We start from the raw sequence: 20,795 nt of genomic DNA on the forward strand, positions 1-20,795 counted from the left end.
AGAGACAGGCACAGGAGTTTGAAGCTTGAACTTAAGAAACAATATTATTGCAACTGACACCATTGACCCAGATTTCTCCAACTAAGAATAGATTCATAGACAATAGTTACTTCTGACATAATAACGTGACTATAGCCTTGCTTTATTTTCGTTGCGGATTTGCAGACAGCATTCATATTTTTTTTCTTTCTTTCTTAAACATTATATAATTGCTGTCAGCGCAAAGCTCTGCAACCATGCACACACGCACACAGACCAGAAGAGTCCCGCCTCTTTGGTATCCCAAACGGGAACTGCGTATGAGGACAAAACCAACCAGCCAACCAGTGAGGCTGGAAACCCCCTATTGATACCACCACCGGAGAGCATCACTCCGCATCTTGACGGCGAGCATCTGTCCGGTGTCAGGTGAACGGATCCGCTTCTGGGCAGGACGCGGTAGCCAGCTGGAGGAGAAGATCAGAGAGTGAGCGTTTTGAGATCATTGGGCGAGGCGCCTATTGATGGGAACAATATCTGCACTATCCGCCCAGTTAGAGCATTACACATAAATGTATCCATATAGTTTCTCCATACAGTGAACGGAATGGGAAGCAAGTTCCTGATGCGGTGATACAGGTTAAGCTCGGAAGAATGCAAATATTGCGGCTGCAGAAGAAAGTTAAAAATCTCACGGCCAACTGTCAGATAGTCTGCTGCGACTGGCCTGCAACCATGTAGCCACTTTTTAGTGACCAATTCAGAAGGATATGCCATTAGCAGATGCCTCGCAGGACACTTCGATAAGTAGCCTAGCTCGTAGTTCGGGTGGGTGAACGCTCGGTGTGGTAGAGCAGAAACAGGACAGAGGGAGGCTTGCGCTCCTTGTCCCGTCCACGCAGTTTTCAGATTGTGCCGCTCCTGGATAAACATGGCAAGACTACGCAGGAAAGCATGCATAGCTCTGTTACTCTTCACAATATTCGTGTTTGGTACAATGATGGGACTGCGGACCCTGAAGCCCAGTGACGGCTTCTCGGATCTGGCTCCGGGCTTGGAGCTCTTGCCCATGATCGCGGGGAAGCTGGACCGGCGCTCCGTGTCCCGTGACACCGCCACGGCGTCCCCGGGTCAAGCCCGCCCGGCTGGCAGCAACACCAAAGCAGTGTTGTCCAACTCCGGTCCAGAGGGGACTATATTTTATGATGTTCACATTTTTTACTACACCTGGTACGGCAACCCACATATGGACGGCAAATACATTCATTGGGACCACATCCTGGTTCCACACTGGGACCCCAAAGTCGCATCCAGCTACCCGAGAGGTAGACACATGCCTCCCGAAGACATCGGCTCGAGTTTCTACCCCGAACTCAACCCGTACAGCTCGAGGGACCCGGACGTGCTGGAGTCCCACATGGAGCAGATCGGAGAATCTGCGGCAGGTACAATTCAGATGTGCAATTTCTTGCCATGAAATAGATAAAGAAGAGTTTTGTTTTTCGTGCTAGGCATCTTCACAAACTATTTCCTCTCTCCTCGGCGCGAAGCTGCCTTATTTTCGCTTTAAGGAGGCACAGAACATTTTCAGCACCACACATCCTCTGGACAGCTCCCTACACGCTCAGTTCAAGTCCTCCAAAACACAGAGAGAAACTTCATGAGTTTAAAAGCTCCAGTAATTTACTTCTTAGGTCTAGATTACCTTATTGACTATCACAATGTCACAACTCTAAATTCTAAGTGTGCTTCAACTTGACATGTTTTTTTAAATATATTTCTTTTTAATTTAAATGATTTATTATTATTTAATATTTTTTTTAGGGCTGGGCAATGTGTGCAATCTATATAAGGAAATTATTATAGAGGTTAATACAGTATATATTTTAAATTATCAATATGGCAGGATACATTTGGCTACTGAGAGTCAATGAACGGCAATATTTTTGTATCTAATCAGATACTCTTGTTGAAATCCAAATGTCTTTTTAACAAGCAAAACATTTACAGTAGGACAACCAAGCAAACAGCAGCCAAAAAAAACAAACCATCAAAAGTCAGACAATGAAGTGACGACGAGTGAGTCAAATAGGCTATAATTTAAACAAATGACATGAGTCATGAAAAAACATCTGATAGTAGAATTGTAAAGTCTTCAAGGGGAATGCTCTAAAATGGAAAAGGTGTATAATCCTTTATTTGGATTGTGTTCTGTGTCGGTCGTCTCATGTGATAGTCCTTTAGCCTGGTGTCGAGTAACGGCCTGGTTTTGCCCAGCCATCAGCAGCCCACACATGATAGGCCCTGATGTTTCTGTCTTGCGGCTCAGTGGGTTATTGTACACCATCCGGAAGGATGACCAGACCCTCCATTCCTTTATAAAACATCCCTGCCTTGACAGATGGATCATGGGAGTGCCTGTTCACCATGCTCAGTTAAAACAATCCATTTAATTAGTAACCACAGCCAGCCAAACTCTAATTAATTCCACTTGGCTTGATGATTGATTCCCCGCCACTTCACAGAGGTCCATAAATAAAATAAATAGCTGCGGCCATATTCCTAATACACAAAGACATAGTCGCGTGTTGATATCTAATAGTCCCCACACTGGTCCATAGCTCGTGGACATGAATTTAATGAATTAGCGCTGAGTGCATATCCGATGTGCCAGATCCTCTGTGGTGCCAGGTACCACTGGGGCTGATGTTATTTTTTCAGCCAGCATCCGAGCATGAGGTAGCATTTCTGGACTGACATTTACGAGCTGTCACACAGTCGACCTGTGCAGAGAGATTGCCACTTAAGGAAGACATAATACATAGTCCAAAGATGACAGATGCATATTCACCGATCATGTTCAGGATATAGGTGAGGGACAGATAGGCATTCAGATACAAAGAGCCGACTCTCCTCCGTACAGCCATGACTGCACAGGCAAAGGGGGTCAGAGTCCCACAACATCTCTTATGGACAATTTAAAAAAACATAAAATTACAACAAAGTAAGAGATCACAAAGAGACTTCAGAATCATCACATGGGTTCTCGCTCCTGTCGAGAAGTGTGAGGAGGAGCCATTGTCTCCTAATTTGTTGGCATCTTGCCATATTCTTCTAGCATCTGTCTCAGCATCCTGACTCTTGTACAATACATGCGGTAATTACCCTAATGGATTACCAAGGCGTAAAACTTTCAGCAGGTTCAATAAAAGTGCAAGTGACTGTGTTCGTTCAATGGTCTCAAATGAGTGTAACACTGAGTGAAAGGCTGCTTGAAAAAACCCACAGTTGATAAATGAAAGCACAAGTTTTTTTCAGTTCCTGTTTCTCTACACAGGATTGTGAGCATTTCTTACAAAGAGCATGTTATCCATACATCACTGCAACAGTGCCTTAGATAACACTTCAGGTTCATATGCATTTTGGACATGTTCTCTGCTGTATTAACCAGTGTCCTTGGTCCAAGATGGATGATCCGATTCATGAGTTTCCGTGTGTCTCCAGGGGTTCTGGTCCTGTCCTGGTATCCCCCGGGCCTGGCTGACGACAACGGGGAACCCGCCGAGGATTTGGTACCCGCTGTGCTGGATGCTGCATATAGACACAACCTCAAGGTAAAAGGCATAAGCACATTTTCTGTGTGTTTAGGTGTGTAACAGTGTGTCTGAGGCATGACACTAAGTGAAGAAAGAATCAAAGGCTGTAAGGAGAGTGATATATGATCTGTACTGAGGCATGTTATTCTACAAAATCTTTACTCCCAAATGGTTACAGAAAAAAATCGTGGTTCATGTTCAATTTATATTCCAATTTAAGTCAGGAGATGTTATGGTGTATGCTGGTCTTTTTTTATTAGTTTTTTTATACTTTATGATACTAAACATCAACTAAATTATTTCTGTAAAGAGAAAATCTTAGTAGCCCAATCACACAACATTGAGGCAATCCATTAACTACCATAAGTCAGCTTGTACTTTGCCCACTGACCTTCACGCAGTACAAATCAAACTATACAACCAAAAGGCTACAACCGCTACTGACAAGGTTCTGTTGAGTAGAACACATTTTGTAAAGCTTCTAGCTTGGTAATCCCAAATATTGTCTGGAGGGATGCCCCTTATTTTATTTCTGAATGATTGCAAGAAAGCAGCGATAGACGAGCTAATAAGGGATCGTTGATGCTTCATAGAGGTAAGTTCAGTATAGCAATCCCGGAGCAGCCTTGGTGGCGCAGTGAGTTATGCACAGAAGAGACATTTTCTTTTTTTGTCACGGGAGAGTAAGATTGAGAGCCGTTGTACTTGTTCTGCTGCCCCCTAAAAAGCTGTCTGTTCTACTCAGGGATTTCACTCCGGATGTTTGCAGCAGGAGTGACATCTCCGGCATTAGAGCAGAAAACAGGTCAAAGAGCTGCTGCTGCTGCTGCTGTTGTTGCTGGATCAGTTGTTCAGTGAGGCCTGAATGAGCTTTGGAGCCGTAATCAGCATGGTGGGGGGTGGGGGGGGGGGGGGGGGGTAGCAAAAGTACATGACCAATTGCCAATTAGGTTGGAAAAAGTCAAGTTAAAGGAAATGACTTCCATCCACAATGGGCTCGCGTCAGCCTGTGACCGTATCGAAGACTTAATAAACTTTCACAGGGAACGCTTGCTGGCTAGTAATGAAACTCAGGTCAGATGCTCTCCAGACACAGGTAGAGATGGTAGGTGAAGAAAGGCGGTGGGAGGAGAAAGAGAGATACAAGATTATGACACTGTCTTTAATCACAAAGCGGTCAGCTTTTGATTAACATAATGACCTGATCAGATGGTGTAAGAGGGGAACATCCAGTGTCTATGTGCATGCTCCGGTACATTAACCTGGCAAAGTAAGCCTTCTTCCTGTATTCATTTTCCTTTATTTAACCTCGAAAGATCAATTGAGGGGTGACCCTCTTTTACAATGACGTCGAGTTTGTACATATACACAATATACAATGAGAATACATAACAAGTTTACACACACACACACACACACACACACAGACAACAACAATTTAAAACATTCAGATCAATTGAATGAGAGACATAATAGCCTAATTAAAACAGTTACAAGTGTAGAGGGGCTGATTCAAAATAATAATTTTAAATTGGTTAACAGTTATGAGTGTATTTATTTTAATTGTATGTTGTAGGCTGTTCCAGGAGTCAGGGGCACTATGGCTAAAAGCGGTTTTACCAAGCTCAGACCGGGCATAGGGGACATATAACATGAGCATGTCAGTTGAGCGGGTTTGATAAAGCCCATCTGAAATAAGCAGCATTTCTGTCAAATATAGTGGTAGCTTTCCAGTCAGAGCTTTATATATAAAAATATGCCAATGTGCATCACGTCTCTCCTTAAGGGAGGACCACCCAACCTTTTCATATAAAACACAATGGTGTGTATCATAAGCATCTCCTGTAATGAATCTCAAAGCAGAGTGAAATACAGAGTCTAGGAGTTTAAGGCATGAACGAGATGCATGCCGATAAACCACATCACCGTAATCAAGGACAGACATAAAAACTGCCTCAATAATCCTTTTCCTACTGAACAACGGGAAGGTGGCTTTATTCCTATAAAAATAGCCAATCTTTTGTCGGAGACGACAGACAAGATTTTTTATGTGAAATGTAAAAGAGAGTTTTTCATCTATCCAGATGCCAAGATATTTATATTCAGTGACTCTTTCAATATGAGATCCATTATTTGTGTGAATAATAAGATCATTAAAATGTGTAATTCTTGCTCTGGAAAAGCACATATATTTTGTTTTTTCTATATTAAGGACAAGCCTGAGATCCACTAGACAGTTCTGCAGGGTGTTAAAAGAGCTCTGTAGGTTCTGAACAGATTGTTGCACTGAATCAGAAATGCAATACAGTACAGTGTCGTCAGCATACAAATGGGCATGGCAGTTTTGTAGTGATGAAACAATGTTATTGATGTAAATTGTGAATAGGACTGGACCTAAAATTGAGCCCTGCGGAACACCATTTGTAACTGTTAAAAACTCAGTTTGGTAGCTTCCCAGCTTAACTGACTGCTGTCTATCAGAGAGATAGTCCCTAAACCAGCTACATGTAGAATAATCAAAACCAATTTCATGCAGCCTCTCTAAAAGCAAATGGTGATCTAAAGTATCAAAAGCTTTTGACAGATCAACAAAAAGTGCTGCACAGTGCATTTTTTTATCGATAGCTGTAACAATGTTGTCTAAGACCAAAGTGACAGCAGATATAGTACTGTGGCCTGCCCTAAAACCAGATTGAAATGGACTCAAAATGGAAGCACTGGATAAAAAGGATTTCAACTGAGTATTAATGACTGATTCTAGAATTTTTGCCAGGCATGGGAGTTTGGAAATTGGCCTGTAATTGTTAAGATCACTTTTGTCACCCCCTTTATGTAATGGAATGACGTGAGCTTTTTTCCAGACTTTAGGAACAATACCAGAAGAGATGGAAAGATTAAAAATATGGGTTATTTGTTTTGATATGATAAGTGCAGAGAGATTTATTGAAAATGGGTCCAAATTGTCCTCTCCCATGTACTTCCTGGGGTTGATGGCAAGAAGCGCATCTACAACAATACTTGTTGGGACTTGAACAAGGCTGAAAAGAGGAGTTTTAGAGACAGGTGGTATGCTATTTTTATTTCTCGTGGTGGTAGGCGTAGAAGGCGTAGATACTCCATTGTGAAAGAGTTTACCAGCAGCTATAAAGTGTTTATTGAAAGCTAAACCAATTTCTTTCTGATCATTTAAAATATGATCATTTATTTTTAACTGACTGGGAACAGTGCTAGAATTGTTTTTGTTATAATTCACAGCCTTCCAAAATAGTGCAGGGTTGGAGTAGCAGTTTGAAATTGAACTGACGTATACGAGATACAGACTTTTAAGAGTGTTCCTATGTCAGAGCAAGTGGCATTAATAATGCACTAGAGGCATTTGTGCAACACACTACATGTTTAAGTAAAGGAAAACATGCAACCCAGGGGGCCACAAGCTAGATAAAAGCATCAGTGTTACAGTGAGGTTTTGTTTGAGTACACTGATTGATTGACAGAAAAAAATTATTAAAAATGTTGATAATCGACAAAATGTTCTAGCAAAAATGGTGAAATTTTATTTTTCTATAAGCTTGGTGGTTACCATGTAGGTTATGTTCCTATTGTAATGTACATGGCGAAATATAACTTAGTTATCAATAAAGGAAACAGCCTTGCTACATAAAGTTATCACCATTTACAAGGTGAATTAGTTTGAAGGATTATAATTGTAACAGTTTTCATTATCATGCCATTGTTTGTATCCTGCTGTCAAGAATAGGATAATTTATTTTCCAGCTGCGATGTAGCACTTATTGACCTTGTCCATCTGTTTAAACAGCTCTGATGTGAGGGAATGGGTTTGTCAGAATTGATATCGCGTTGGTTTGGTCTGGTCTTTGGCTGCAGGCAAAGACATAATGCATCTCTGCGATGAGAAAACAAGAATGCAGGGATTAGACATGCAACACTGAGCTGATGAGGTTTTACACACATGTCAGGAGAGAAGCTAATTTATTGGATTTAATGATGTGCTTCATTGTAATCGGTGACCCAGCAAAGCGTGGGTGGAATGAATGAACGAACATGACACGTGTACAGATCAACTGAACATTTCAGTATCTCATTGATTTAAGAAGGAATTGCGTATCTTTGTGTCCTGCGCAAGCACTTAGATGATCACATTTATAGAGCAGGGCTGAGAAAGCCATGGAATAAAATGAATTAATGTATAGCATATTGAATGCATCCTCTTCCAGTTCTCCTTGTTTTTTATAGACACCTCCTACCCCCCTCTGTACAGAAGGACGTTTATCTTTGGAGTGCTTCTTCTTGCATATATTCAGCAAAAAATGCTGACAGGGTAAAAAAAAACACAACAACTTTGTCTCTTTTTATTTGGAACTGTAATGCAAATGTTCTAAAGTAACACACATTTCTTTGCTTTTTTCTAATGAGAGAAGGGAAGGCCAAGTGAGGAGTACAGTTGGTCCCGCAGGAGTAATGGCAAAAGCCAAACATATATCAGATCATGATTCAGGAATAATAATAGATTGGCAACCTGCTTTACATAAAAAGTCAAATAAATGTTTTGTTTTGATACATCAGGTCCTTGGAATACTGGATTACTGGGAAAAACATGAGCAAATGGTACAAAGATTCAATAAAGACAGAAAATAGAAGGAGGAAATATATTCAGACATCTTCTTCATGTCTATAAAACAATTGTAATGTTGATTCTGTTAAATAAAGAGAGGGGAAGCCTGTCATTAGGACTTTGTTTTCTGCGCCTTCTTGTCTTGTTTGCCCAGCAGCATTCCTCTAAATGTATGGCTGAGTATTACAGTGACTTTGGCACCTTCCTAACTAACTGCTTGAAAGATCGGAGACAGCATGTGAATGAGTATTTTATATGTAGCTCGTTGGGGCATTAACATGGCTTTTACCTTTTCAAGATTCAAGGCTGGATGAACCTTTTCGAGGGCAATGGGCAAACATTTGCTGTTGGGCAAAACAAAAAATATTAACATTACAGGCTGAAGTTGACGTGTTAAAATCGCATTTTGTAAATGTAAACTAGATTTTTTTTTACAAAGCCCCTCCAGAAATTATAGCAGTTGCCTATTTTGCCTGGTTGGTAATACAGATATGCCAAGATTGGATAAGTAATATGCACCCAAATGTGTTATATGAAAACATACACTAAATTACTTTAGTTTTAAAATGGAGGTGAACGGAAACAGGAGCAGAGCTGGCTCACCGAAAAAAACAAATCCACCTTCCATCATACCGGCAATAGCACACCGCACACAGCTAAAAAGACACTGACCCCTCTTTGGATGATGCTGCACAGGAAAACTATGTACTCTTTTATTATATAAGTTGAAGAGTATTTCGGCAGCACCCACACACAGCTTGTGTATCCTGTATTTAGAACAACGGAGCAGCAGATCATATGGAGCCTCCACAGCAAGGCCACTGTTTGACCTCAGCCTGAAGAGAAGCAGAAATAGTCCCGTTGCCTAGGGGAGAGTGGGGGCGGTATGGTGGGGACAGGGTGGGGGCAATTGAAAGCTGGGTGCACGAGCAGAGGAGAATTGTGCATCATGTGTCCCATGACTCAGTTTGCCTCTGTGAACAATGTGCACCCTAGGGGGCTGTAAAAGTTCTATCCAGTAAGTAGGCCATGTAGCAGCATGTGCACAGGGGAATTAGGCCCATGGGTGCCCTATGATGGCATTGGCCACACTTTCTTGTTTCCAGATACTACATTAGATCTTAACATGACCATCCGTTATTGTGAATGTCCACTCACTTTGTCCTCAGAGTGAAGCTGACACTCTTGTATGAAGAAATGTGCTCAGCTTTGTTGAAATGAATCTAATTGTTATAGCGGTCTGGACCTTTTATCAGTGTGTTGGTTCATATTCCTCCCTTAATATCTTTTTGCATGACATGGCAGGAAATTACACCCTGCTCAGCATAAATCCTGCTGAGATTGTTCCAGGCTCATAGCGTCAATGTTGATGAGGTATTAAAATGTGTTGACTCTGTCTCATTTGCTTCTAAATTACCACAGAGGAATGGGAGAAAATGAAAAAAAAATCGTTTGGAAAATGAGCTGAATGTATTGTGATCTACCGCAGTGAACAGTAGACCATAACAGCTTTCCCCCCCCCATCTCTGTTGATGGTAATTATGAAGCTTCATATGCTCTCATACCTCAGGGTTTTCCAAATAGGTTCATATTAGATCTCACTTTATTTACTTCACAAAAAGTCCAGAAAAATAATAGAATAGGAAATATTATATATCATGATTTACTCAGATGGCCGGATTTCCTGCTTCCTCTTATCTTTCTTCAAACTGATATTTTGGCATCAAAGTGCACCGGGCATCATTAAAATGTATGTTTCGTTGCGCATAAAAGCACTAACCATTAGTGGCCGAAGTGGTTATGCTTTTCATGCATCCAGCTGACAGTTTGTCCATAGACATTTGCAGTTTAAAACTATTTTCTAGGCTGTAGCCTATTCCAAACATCACTTTAATCCATTAGTACACTTACGTTCAATGTCATTCTGAAACTCAGTGCTGCCAACAGTCCCTTTTCCACAAATAGACCAAATAAAAACATTAATGCAGTGTGCACCATAAACCATTGAATTTAACACATTCATATCCCTCTAGGGATTAACTGTAATAACTCTCATAATCACTTCATATTTCATCTAGCACCATCAGCTTAACATTGAAACCCTGGGCTAAATGAAGACTTTCATGAGGTAGGCATCAGGGGTAACAAAAATTACATCTAACATCCATTTAGTTGCTGTTGTCCTCCATAATCTTAAAAAGCCATTTCCTTCACATGTTTCCCCTTGGGGGTCCTCTGCCTGAGTGTTTTACTTAAATCATGCATTATTGAAAAATCGCTGAACTCGCTGGCCATGTCTTTAAAAATATTCAGCTTAAGCACTTTTAGTACATACAGTATGTCACCATATGTCCCTTTGTTCTCCTGCCTTCGTTCATCAACTGTACATTACAACCTGTTTACAAACGTCCCCGAAGGCCACAACACAAAAAACATCTCTCCTACAGTGTGACAGAATGTGTCATAAAAGTGAAAGTGTGTTAACTTGGTTCTTTACAGTCACATCCTGTCTTAAAATGTTCTGCTTGAAAAGCTTAACATGTTGAGTTGTACCGGTGGCCAAAGTCAGTGTTATTCTCTTTTATTCATAGGTTTCTAGAAAACATGTTAACAAGCAGTCATCTGTAGCATGCTACTACAGTAGAGAGATGGTACATCACTTACTTTTAATTGAACAATTAGAACAGAAGAACTCTACTGTACAATCAACCTACTTTCTTCCTGATGAATTCTCAAACTAACATTAAAAACCAGAGGATCGCTATATCCCTCTATTATGAGAAGTTCCCCCCCCCACCCCCAAGAAGCGGAATGTTGATTTTAAGCCAATACTGGCTAAGGTCATCTGTGAGTGCTGACTGTGGTATCTTTCAGTGTTATGATTGATGGAAACCTACAAAGGGCTGTCTCTCTGCATGTTTCCCTAGGTTGCATTTCACATCCAGCCATACAGAGGACGAAACGACCAGAGTGTGCATGAGAACATCAAGTATATCATTGACAGGTAGGCAATCGTCTGTCCGTCTAGCTGCACTCTTCCGTCAACTTAAATATAAAACCATTAAGTTTTAATGCAGAAGTGAAAGAACAGTAGTAACAAAACTTTTACAAGGGATTTCCGATTATATAAGGCCAATATCATGACTTATGAATGAGTTTTTAGCCAAAAGCTATTTTTCCAAACCTTTTAGTTTTGAGGTTGCTCTGAGGTGGAGAACCTGTCAATAACTTTTTAACGTTAACATTATAAACGCTAAATATAATCAAACATATTGCAGTATTCGACAAATTTAAACAAGAAATGGCAAGCAAATGTTCATATTTTGCCTCGGATATCCCTACCATGGTATCCCTATTAACTTCATTACTTCTTCAAACACGTAAATTACAGTTTCTTCATTTGTTTCCAATTGTTTCTAATTAACACATCCAAAAGTTACAGACTGACATTATGACTCAATGTAGGTCTTGTCTCTGGCTATGTGGTGAATGTTAGATCCCATACTCACTCATCTTTTGCTGAGCTGCAAATATTTGAGTGAAAATATCTGGTTTTCAGCTTCTAAATCCTCCTCTATGTTCACCAGGCAGCAACATAAACAATATGAACAATATGTTTTGGCTACAAAATGAAATGTAATGATTGGTCTGTGGTGGCCAATAGCTTGTTAAAGGGTTTAGGTGACATCAGGCGAAAATATCAATTTGTTCCTAACAGATATAGAAAATATTCCCCAAAAACAGATTTGTGCTGCCTAGCAATAAACTCTTAAGATTTTCAACAATAGCTTTCTCTTCCTGTTATCCTCATGTCCCACAGTCAACTGGACATAAAAGCAATCTAATAATCTAACAGTCGGATTTTCACGACACTTGTTGACAAGTGCGACAAACCACCCTTTTGAACAGACCTAGGCCTACATTTTTCAATGACAACCATTGGCTTTTCTTTCCCCCCAGACTCAGGAGGAAGTGTACATTTTGATCCCCACCATGTTGCTACTACTGTATTGATGAACACTGCTGTATTTCTGTCTTTAAAAGGTACGGTGACCATGGAGCCTTCTACAAGTTTATCTCCAGCATGGGGAAGAGCCTCCCACTGTTTTACATCTATGACTCCTACCTGACTCCACCAGAGTCCTGGTCTGAATTTCTGACTCCCACCGGCTCCCACAGTGTGCGCGACTCGGCCTACGACTCCATCTTCATCGCCCTGATTGTGGAGGAGCGCCACAAGCACGACATCCTGGCAGGTGGCTTTGACGGCATGTACACTTACTTTGCCTCCAACGGCTTCTCCTTCGGCTCCTCTCACCAGAACTGGAAGGCCATCAAAGCTTTCTGCGACGGCAACAATCTCCTCTTCATCCCCAGCGTCGGACCGGGCTATATCGACACCAGCATCCGGCCTTGGAACAACCACAACATGCGCAACAGAGTGAACGGCCGCTACTACGAGACGGCCCTGCAGGCGGCGCTCAACGTGAGGCCAGAGATGGTCACCATCACGTCTTTTAATGAATGGCACGAGGGGACACAGATAGAGAGGGCCATGCCCAAAAAGACAGTGACCCGTGTGTACTTGGACTATCAGCCACACGGACCAGAACACTACCTGGAGTTGACCCGTCGCTGGGCGCAGCAGTTCAACAAGGAGAAGGAGCAGTGGCTCATGTGAGCTTCTATTAGACTGACTATATGAACAGCTTGTTCTAGTGGAAGTGTGTGTGTGAGTTTACATGAAAGAGAACTAAAGAGAGAGAATGTCGAGATTGATCGGTACAGATGTGAAATACCTAATGACATGGACCTTAAATTGACTGGATTTGAGAGTTTCTGGGAGGTCTGCAAGAATACCACAGGGTCTTGATTGAGTTCTCGGCAGCTTTAAAGGGTCATGCTGGGACTTTGTTGTTTGCTATTGACAATCCTGGCTTCTACAATGCTCTGTACGTCTGTCTGAGATCTTCACTTAATGCAACTTTATGAACATTTATCTCGAACACCACTCTCTATCTGAGAAACTCCTGCCTCACATACTCGTACATAAGGGCCTCGTTCCCTCTTCTCTGCTACATAATAGAATTCATCACAATAGTGAGAACACTGTTATAGTTTTCCTTTCATACACAACAGGCCTGCAAACAGAATGAGACAATACTGTTGATCTTTCCTTCATCCCAGTGAGGTAAGCTCGTTAAAATGATGATGACATCGTGTTTCAAAATAAGTAAGTAGGAATTAAGCATGCAAGTGAAATGAAGGATTTTTTTCAGGCAAAAATCCCAAATCTTCCACAAAATTCTGATGAAATTAAAAGAAACTTCAGTGTATTAGGGAAATATAAAAAAAATCTTTTTGGCAGACTGGTGAGAAGGTTGACACCACTCTCTCATCACAGTCAGCAGTCTATTAGCTTAGCATAGCATAATGACTGAATAGAAGCGGAACCGGCCAGACTGGTTCTGTCCAGTGGTAAGGAAATGAATCAACTACAACCTCTAACCCTAATTCATGAACATGTCTGTCTGTTGTTCAGTCCGTACGAAATATGTAAAAATGCTGTGAAAGTTGTGGTTTTGCGAGGGGTTACACACTGGACTGTTTCTTGGCCAGGTGCAGCTTCACCAACAAAAACACTTCAAAAAATTCAAGAAAAGCTTGTTGGTTTTGTTAGGTGGTTAGTAAACTAAAATACCCTTAAAGTGTATATATATTCCTAGCATGCAGATTTGCACTGCTCCTCTCCACTAACATGCTAATCAACAAAGGTGTTCAATGTCTGTATCTTGGTTAGAGCGAACACACGTTGACCTAAAGGTGGTAAAAATCTCAAAGTTTTGCGTAAACTATTCCTAATATTAACAAACCTACCATATTCATTTTTGGTTTATTTCCCTGAATGAAGAAGCCATTTTCATCATGGACACATGACATGTTTTCTCTTATGTAAAAACAAAAGAATGAAGAGTTGAAAGTCAGCTGCGGCTTTATGTTTGAGTGAACGTGTGAATAAAACAACTGAGTGGCACACCCTTAATTGGATTTGTGTGATTTAGATGTGAATGCTACTTGCCATTTGAGGAAATGGTACTTTATCACACAAGCATTTTTGTGAATAAAGGTCTGCTATTTGATATGTCTCAGGGTGTGAAGAGCGCCCCCCCCCCCTCTTCTCAACACTTGTGATCAGACTCTTGATTTCACACGCCATTATGAATGTAAGTAAATGCCAGACACCTAAAAATAAAGACATAAGTAACTTCTTATGCATGAATAAGACTGATAGTGAAAAACACTACTTTTATTGTGGCTGTGCCAAGGTTGCAAAAACCATCAAAACAAGTTTACATGAGGCAATGAGAATTTGACATGAACAGATGTGTTTCATACTGATCATCAGATTGGATGAACCTATTATTACGGTATTTTACATATTTTAAACAAAGTTTAAGCTGCAAACTAAAACAAGGGTTATTGTAACAGTTCAAGCCTCTAAAAATAAATACAGGGGATTCAAATGTTTTTCTTCTGTACTCTAAATATTTGATGTATAGTTAATGCAATTCAAAGAGCTCCCATCCCTTATGTTGTCACACACTATTATTTCAGCCATACAAAAAGGTGCATAACACCTCTAAACATTATAGAAATAGTAGGTCGAAATAACAAACCATTGTAGTCTAAAAAGATAAATAGTTTTATTTTTATAAAAAAGAAAATCCCATACCATGAAGCAGACCAAGTTCTAAATTTCTGAGTAAATGGTTGAGAATTGAATTCCTTAAATTTAAAATTCTACATAATCCGATGATAGCAGACACATAAGTAAGTCAGAAAATAAGCTCCTCGAAAAACAAAGTTACTCAGGACCTTAAAGCATCCAGTGGAACAATACTGGCCCATCAGCTTAATGTCCGAGTTGTTCCTGAGTTCTCGTCTTTCCCGGGAAAATCCTCATCCATGTCAACATGAAAGAGGACTCATCTTTTGTGATGAAGCCTCGGGTTGGAGCTGCTTGTGTGTCTCAGCGTGTGTTGTAGACAGTTCAAAAGGTTACGCTTCCCCCAAGTCTTCTGACAGTCCGTATTTGTGATTCAGCACATCAACCGTGGAAGAAAAGGCACTGCAAAAAAACAAACAAAACAGAACTACCGTCATTTCTCATTTAAATTGGGGTACAATTCAGTGTAAACGTGGGAAAAATATTTATATATTCTGTCTGAACATTCTTTGTTCACTAGTTTACAGGACATTCCTAGTCATAGAAGTTGCTGCAGTAGGCTTATCATCACAGTAGTGGATTCAATTGTGATGACAGTTACTTTGTTTAAGATAAGATAGTCTTTATTGTCATTGTACAGTCACCTATACAACGAAATTGGGAGTGCCAACTGAAGGTGCATTACACATACAGAAAAAACAGACAAGCAATTTAAGTTAAAAATAGTATAAAAACAAGACACAGAAATAACAAAAAAAGCAAGACAAGGACAGGCAATGTCATAATAAATAAATATAAAAGGCAGAAAGCATATTGCACTTGTGGAAAGTGAGGTAGCCTATATGTATGTCTGTTTAATGTTTTATGAGAGTTAAGTGTCCTGATTGCCCAAGGAAAGAAGCTGTTAGCCAGTCTGTTGGTTCTGCTCTTCAGGCTCCTGTACCTCCTACCAGAGGGCAGTAGGCTGAGCAGGTGGTGGCTGGGATGGAAGTGGTCACGGATGATCTTCTTTGCTCTTGAGAGGCATCGAGAGCTGGCGATGTTATCCAAGGAGGGCAAAGGAGAGCCAATAGTCTTTTCAGCTGACCTTATCACCCTCTGCAGCCTTTTTCTGTCAGCCACTCTGCAGCCAGCATACCACACAGTGATGGAGAAGGCCAGCACACTCAATGGTTGAGCGGTAGAAAGTCACCAGCAGCTTCTCCTCCAGTCTGTTCCTCTTGAGTACCCTCAGAAAGTGGAGTCGTTGTTGGGCCTTCTTCACCACCGCTTTCGTGTTAGCTGACCAGGATATGTCCTCAGAGATGTGAGTTCCCAGGAACTTAAAAGGTGGAGACTCTCTCCACACAGTCACCATTTATGTGGAGAGGAGCGGGGTCAGCTCTGTGTCTCCTGAAATCCATTATGACCTCCTTTGTTTTTGTGGTGTTAAGGGTCAGGTTGTTTGCAGCACACCAATCCACCAGCCGCTGCACCTCATCCCTATAGGCCGACTCATCTCCTCCGGTTATGAGCCCCACCACAGTCGTATCATCCGCAAATTTGACTATTGTGTTGGTGGGGTGGGTGGGAGTACAGTCATGTGTGTAGATGGCATACAGGAGTGGGCTCAGCACACAGCCTTGTGGAGAACCCGTTCTGAGCATGAGGGTGGAGGAGCTGTGGGTGCCAATTTTAACAGACTGCGGCCGATTTGTAAGAAAATCTTTTATCCAGGCACAGGTGGCGGGGGGGAAGTCCAGGGCAGCCAGCTTGCTCACAAGGATGTCCGGGATACTGGTATTAAAGGCCGCACTGTAGTCGACGAAGAGCATCCTTACGTAGGTCCCCGGGTGTTCTAGGTGGCTGAGTGCTGTGTGGAGGGCTGTGGAGATGGCATCATCGATTGATCCGTTTGCTTTGTATGCAAATTGGAAGGGGTCAAAGGTTGGAGGGAGGCATTCTTTTATGTGATGATGTAACCATTGCCCTGCAAATGTGAGAATAGCTGTGTACCAAACCTATACAGTACATACTAAATCTACACAATATGTAAGAACATACTTGTAATAGTATATAGTTTTAGAAGTTTGAATACAAGATTAACATATATAAAATTTCATTCTAACAGGAAATTATACAATTTGTGATGAAATCAAAGTGTTTCCCCCAAGATTAAAGACTTTTCAAACAATTGAGTACATTTTACCACCACCCACAGTTGTATATAGACATCCGTCTTCTCCTTTGTGCATTGTCCCGTGGGAGAGAAGTGTGCTTCAACAGCACACTAAAAAGAACTGACCATATTTAGTATGCATGCAGTCTGCTTTGGGTTTACTTAATGTTGTCACTTTTCCATTGTGAACACAAGCATTCATGCACGTTTTTCTTTTTTCATTTAAAAAGAAAGTTTTTCTTTGCCTGAATATTTTGTTCACCTTTAATTAATGGAGCATATCATTAATAGGTTTTACTTCTTCTAATTTTGAGAGACAGAAATTGTGCAAATGTAACTGCAGCAAGTGAAAGCTAATCGGATTCCAGTAACAGCACCAACTCACCAGCCAGGTCTGATGATGCGGTATTTGCCGAGCACTGATAGGTCGACCACTGTTGATCCGAGGCGGCTGTGGTCTCCTATTGGTCCGCCATCCACCACCACTGATAGTTTGGGCCAGAGGTCCTGAAACTCCTGAGGGGTGAAAAATACAACATCTAAAAAGGAGAATTAAGTGATATTTTTTTGTTAATATACACATGTTATATCACTTTTTATTCATATAGCAATCACTTAAACAGTATGCGCACTTCAAAAACACAGGTCTCCCAGTCATTCAGCTTTGCAGTAATTGCCACATAAAATGTTGAGTATCAGGCTTGTTTCTTTCCAATATGGAGACAGAGCACTATAAAGAGGCGGGTCTCTGTGCCCGTGAACGATGACTTGCTGCTCTCCATCGCGGCACTTTCTGACGAAGAAGGTTGTACGTTCATGTTGCGGTCCCTCAGGACGAGGGAGGGGACTGCTAACCGCACTCACTGACAGGAAGTGAGCTAAAAGGACCATATCACTTACTTCTCCTTTAAATTATATATAAAAAAAAAAAAATACATTTTTGTAAACTTAAATGACAAAAAAAAATAAAGCACAAAAAGAAAACTTCCAACCATTGAATTCCAAAATGCTGGAGAATATACTTAATTAAATTTGAATGAATGAACGTGCGACTCATCTTGCTATGCATATTATTTTTCCACTTACATGCACAGCCACGGTGCTGGTGTGTGAGCTGATGTTGGCGCTGGTGAGTGCGAGGGGTTCCCCACACATCTGGCAGAGGCGTCTCATGAAGGCGTGGTCTGGGATACGTACGCCTACAAGCTGAGCAGCACATGGACACGTTAAGAACAGAGACCCATCGACATCGACTAATCAATTAACAAACCAGTTGATGGAACCTTTATTTTCAAGTCCTTTCTGGTTACAGGAAACTTACTGAAGTGAAGGGGTTGAGATCTGTGTTGAGCTCTGCTGATCTTTCAAACACCAGAGTGACGGGTCCAGGCAGGAGGTCACCTAACAGCCCCATCTTCACTGTCACCTTACAGTACCTGTCCGCAGAAATAAAAACAAGCCATGTGTATGCTTAGCAAAGTCTGCATGTCATTATCTGAGCAATCCAAGATTAATAATGCAGAGTTTTATGTTATGGATGTTGTTTCGGTTGTCTGCCTAATCTCCATTTCATTTTATTGTGAATAAACTTACCACTCTTGTAGTTAACCAACTAATGAATAATCAAATACTGGGGTCATATATTTGACAGCAGGTGTGCCTGTCACTCAAAATGTAAAATATGTCTTGAGCATGTTATACATGGAATCTCTGCCTCTTGTGCGTGTGACTCGTCTCTTTGGCTAATGTATTCAGGCAAAATGGTAAATATTCAGAGAAACTATCACACGATTGAGGGATCGACACCGAAATGCAACGGTTACTACATTTTTTATATGAAAAAAGTATACTGAAGTTTAAATTGTAGTTGATCACATTCACTATCCACCAGACAACTAACTGGGCCCATGTTTAGGATTTATTGCCTCTCGTTCTGGCTGTGAAACACACACACACACACACACACACACACACACACACACACACACACACACACACACACACACACACACACACACACACACACACACACACACACACACACACACACACACACACACACACACACACACACACACACACACACACACACACACACACACACACACACACACACACACACACACACACACACACACTTACTTATAGATGTCCTGAATTTCTCCCACACAGATGGCCAGCGGCTTCTGTCCGTTTCGTCCTTTGATGTCGTAGGTTTTTCTAATGGCTTCTGAGTTCTGTGCCAGACATGCCAGGCCGTAGATGGTGTCTGTTGGCACGCCAACCACTTCGCCCTCCTTCAGAGCCTTCGCCGTGCAACTCAGGATTTCAGCAGCATCTGCAGTTTATGTGTCATCCATCACAAGAGTCACAGTAATAACGAAACACAGGAGTGTTAAAAATGATATAAACCATTTATTAGTTTGTATAAGCCCCTTGGGCAGCTATTACAGCTTCACGTCTTGTTGGGAAAGTCTCTACAAGCTTTGCACACCTGAGTCAAGGAAGAGTATCCCATTCTCTCCTCTCAAGCTCCATCAGAATGAATGGGAAGAATCTGTGAGAGGAGCAGTGCGGATCTGCAGTCTTCTCCATATTATATGAGGTTAAAGTTTGGGCTTTGGCTGGGCCACTCAAGAACAACAAGAGATCTGCACAAACTGTCATGCAAGCTTTGTCTGGGCTGAGTCATGGCTTGTTCTTGCCCTCCTGCAGGAGTGTCTAGTGGGACAGTATGCAGGCCTACTGTACATACATATAAGTGCGTATTTCTAAACTATATGTTCAATCAATTAATTAGTTTGTCAAGTTCTACAGGATGCAACTGACACAGGTTGGTAGTGTCACAGCAAAGTGTCTGAATTATTATGTTTAAAGAAAATGTTTTCTCTTTGTCATTATGGGTTATTATGGAGTGTATATTGGTGGTGAAAATGCGGATTTTACCCATTGAAAGTTACAAAGTATGCATAAAGTGAAGGGGGTGGGATTGCTTTCTGAAGCCCACGTAGGTATGGGCAGGGCCATGTCCCACATGACAGGAAAATCATGAATCTGACGTAACACACCGGAATGTTTACGTTACAGTCAAACATCTCATGTAAATCTTTCCACAGTAGCTAAAATCCATCAAAATCATTCAACGTTTCGTCTAAAAACCTACAGTCTAAAGGGACCCACGTGCACTTTTGTTGTGAACGACAGAGCTCACCTATGTGGCCCTCCTGATGGACAGACGGTCCGTTAGAGGTCGGCGGCAACAAACGCAGCATTTTGGTCTTTAGTTCTTTACACATCTCTGCCCCGAGTCGACGAGCTGCGGCCGCGCTGTGAGTTCCTCTAGGTTTGATCAATCCAACAGCGATGTTACAAACGGCCTTCATAAAAACCACAGCTGTAGCCCAGCCACGGATGCGTCGTTGGTCGTTTCTCAGCCGGGAAGCATGTTGTCGCTTATGTCTTCCGGGTCACGCCCCCAAACAATGACGCGAGCTATCCTAAAGGGCCAGTAGCACATTAAAATAAATATCCAAGGTGGAAAGTTTGCGTTGGCTAATTAAATGACAAAACCTTCCCTGCAAACAAAACAAAACAATTAAGGTAGGCTAGTGATTGTAAGTTATTTTTCTGTGGTCGCAGTTTTTATTTTATTTTTCCTGTTTTATGAAGTCTGCAGTTTATAACAATTTGCGCTAGCCGCGG

General features: G+C 41.4%; 2 protein-coding genes across 3 annotated transcripts; one reads left to right on the forward strand and one right to left on the reverse strand.

Annotated features, from left to right (window-relative positions):
• Positions 1-910: 910 nt before the first annotated feature.
• On the forward strand, positions 911-12,889 carry LOC307259531 (glycoprotein endo-alpha-1,2-mannosidase-like protein; the record flags this gene model as incomplete). 2 transcript variants are annotated; one of them, XM_080039459.1, is made up of 4 exons in its annotated part: positions 911-1,424; positions 3,484-3,617; positions 11,136-11,212; positions 12,253-12,889. In XM_080039459.1, 4 exons carry the CDS (start codon positions 911-913, stop codon positions 12,887-12,889), a joined length of 1,362 nt encoding a protein of 453 aa, XP_079895585.1. The 2 variants fall into 2 exon arrangements, with proteins under 2 accessions (XP_079895585.1, XP_079895586.1); XM_080039460.1 differs by having other exon boundaries at positions 3,484-3,593.
• A 1,593-nt stretch (positions 12,890-14,482) lies between these two features.
• Positions 14,483-20,551, reverse strand: yrdc (yrdC N(6)-threonylcarbamoyltransferase domain containing). Its single transcript, XM_080038911.1, has 6 exons — positions 20,305-20,551; positions 19,236-19,431; positions 18,415-18,529; positions 18,180-18,299; positions 17,479-17,609; positions 14,483-15,337 (listed from the first exon to the last, which is right to left on the reverse strand). Exons 1-6 carry the CDS (start codon positions 20,474-20,476, stop codon positions 15,268-15,270), a joined length of 804 nt encoding a protein of 267 aa, XP_079895037.1. The 5' UTR covers positions 20,477-20,551; the 3' UTR covers positions 14,483-15,267.
• Between the last annotated feature and the right edge of the window lie 244 nt (positions 20,552-20,795).

This window comes from Ammodytes marinus (assembly GCF_949987685.1).
Source record: "Ammodytes marinus genome assembly, chromosome: 13".
In the NCBI taxonomy this organism is placed as follows: domain Eukaryota; kingdom Metazoa; phylum Chordata; class Actinopteri; order Uranoscopiformes; family Ammodytidae; genus Ammodytes; species Ammodytes marinus.

Coding starts and splice junctions, on each gene's coding strand:
- yrdc (XM_080038911.1), bottom strand. CDS start 20,476: ATGAAGGCCGTTTGTAACATCGCTGTTGGATTGATCAAACCTAGAGGA. Junction 18,300..18,414: donor ATCTCAACCCCTTCACTTCA/GTAAGTTTCCTG, acceptor TGTGCTGCTCAG/CTTGTAGGCGTACGTATCCC. Junction 15,338..17,478: donor CGCATCATCAGACCTGGCTG/GTGAGTTGGTGC, acceptor GTTTTTTTGCAG/TGCCTTTTCTTCCACGGTTG.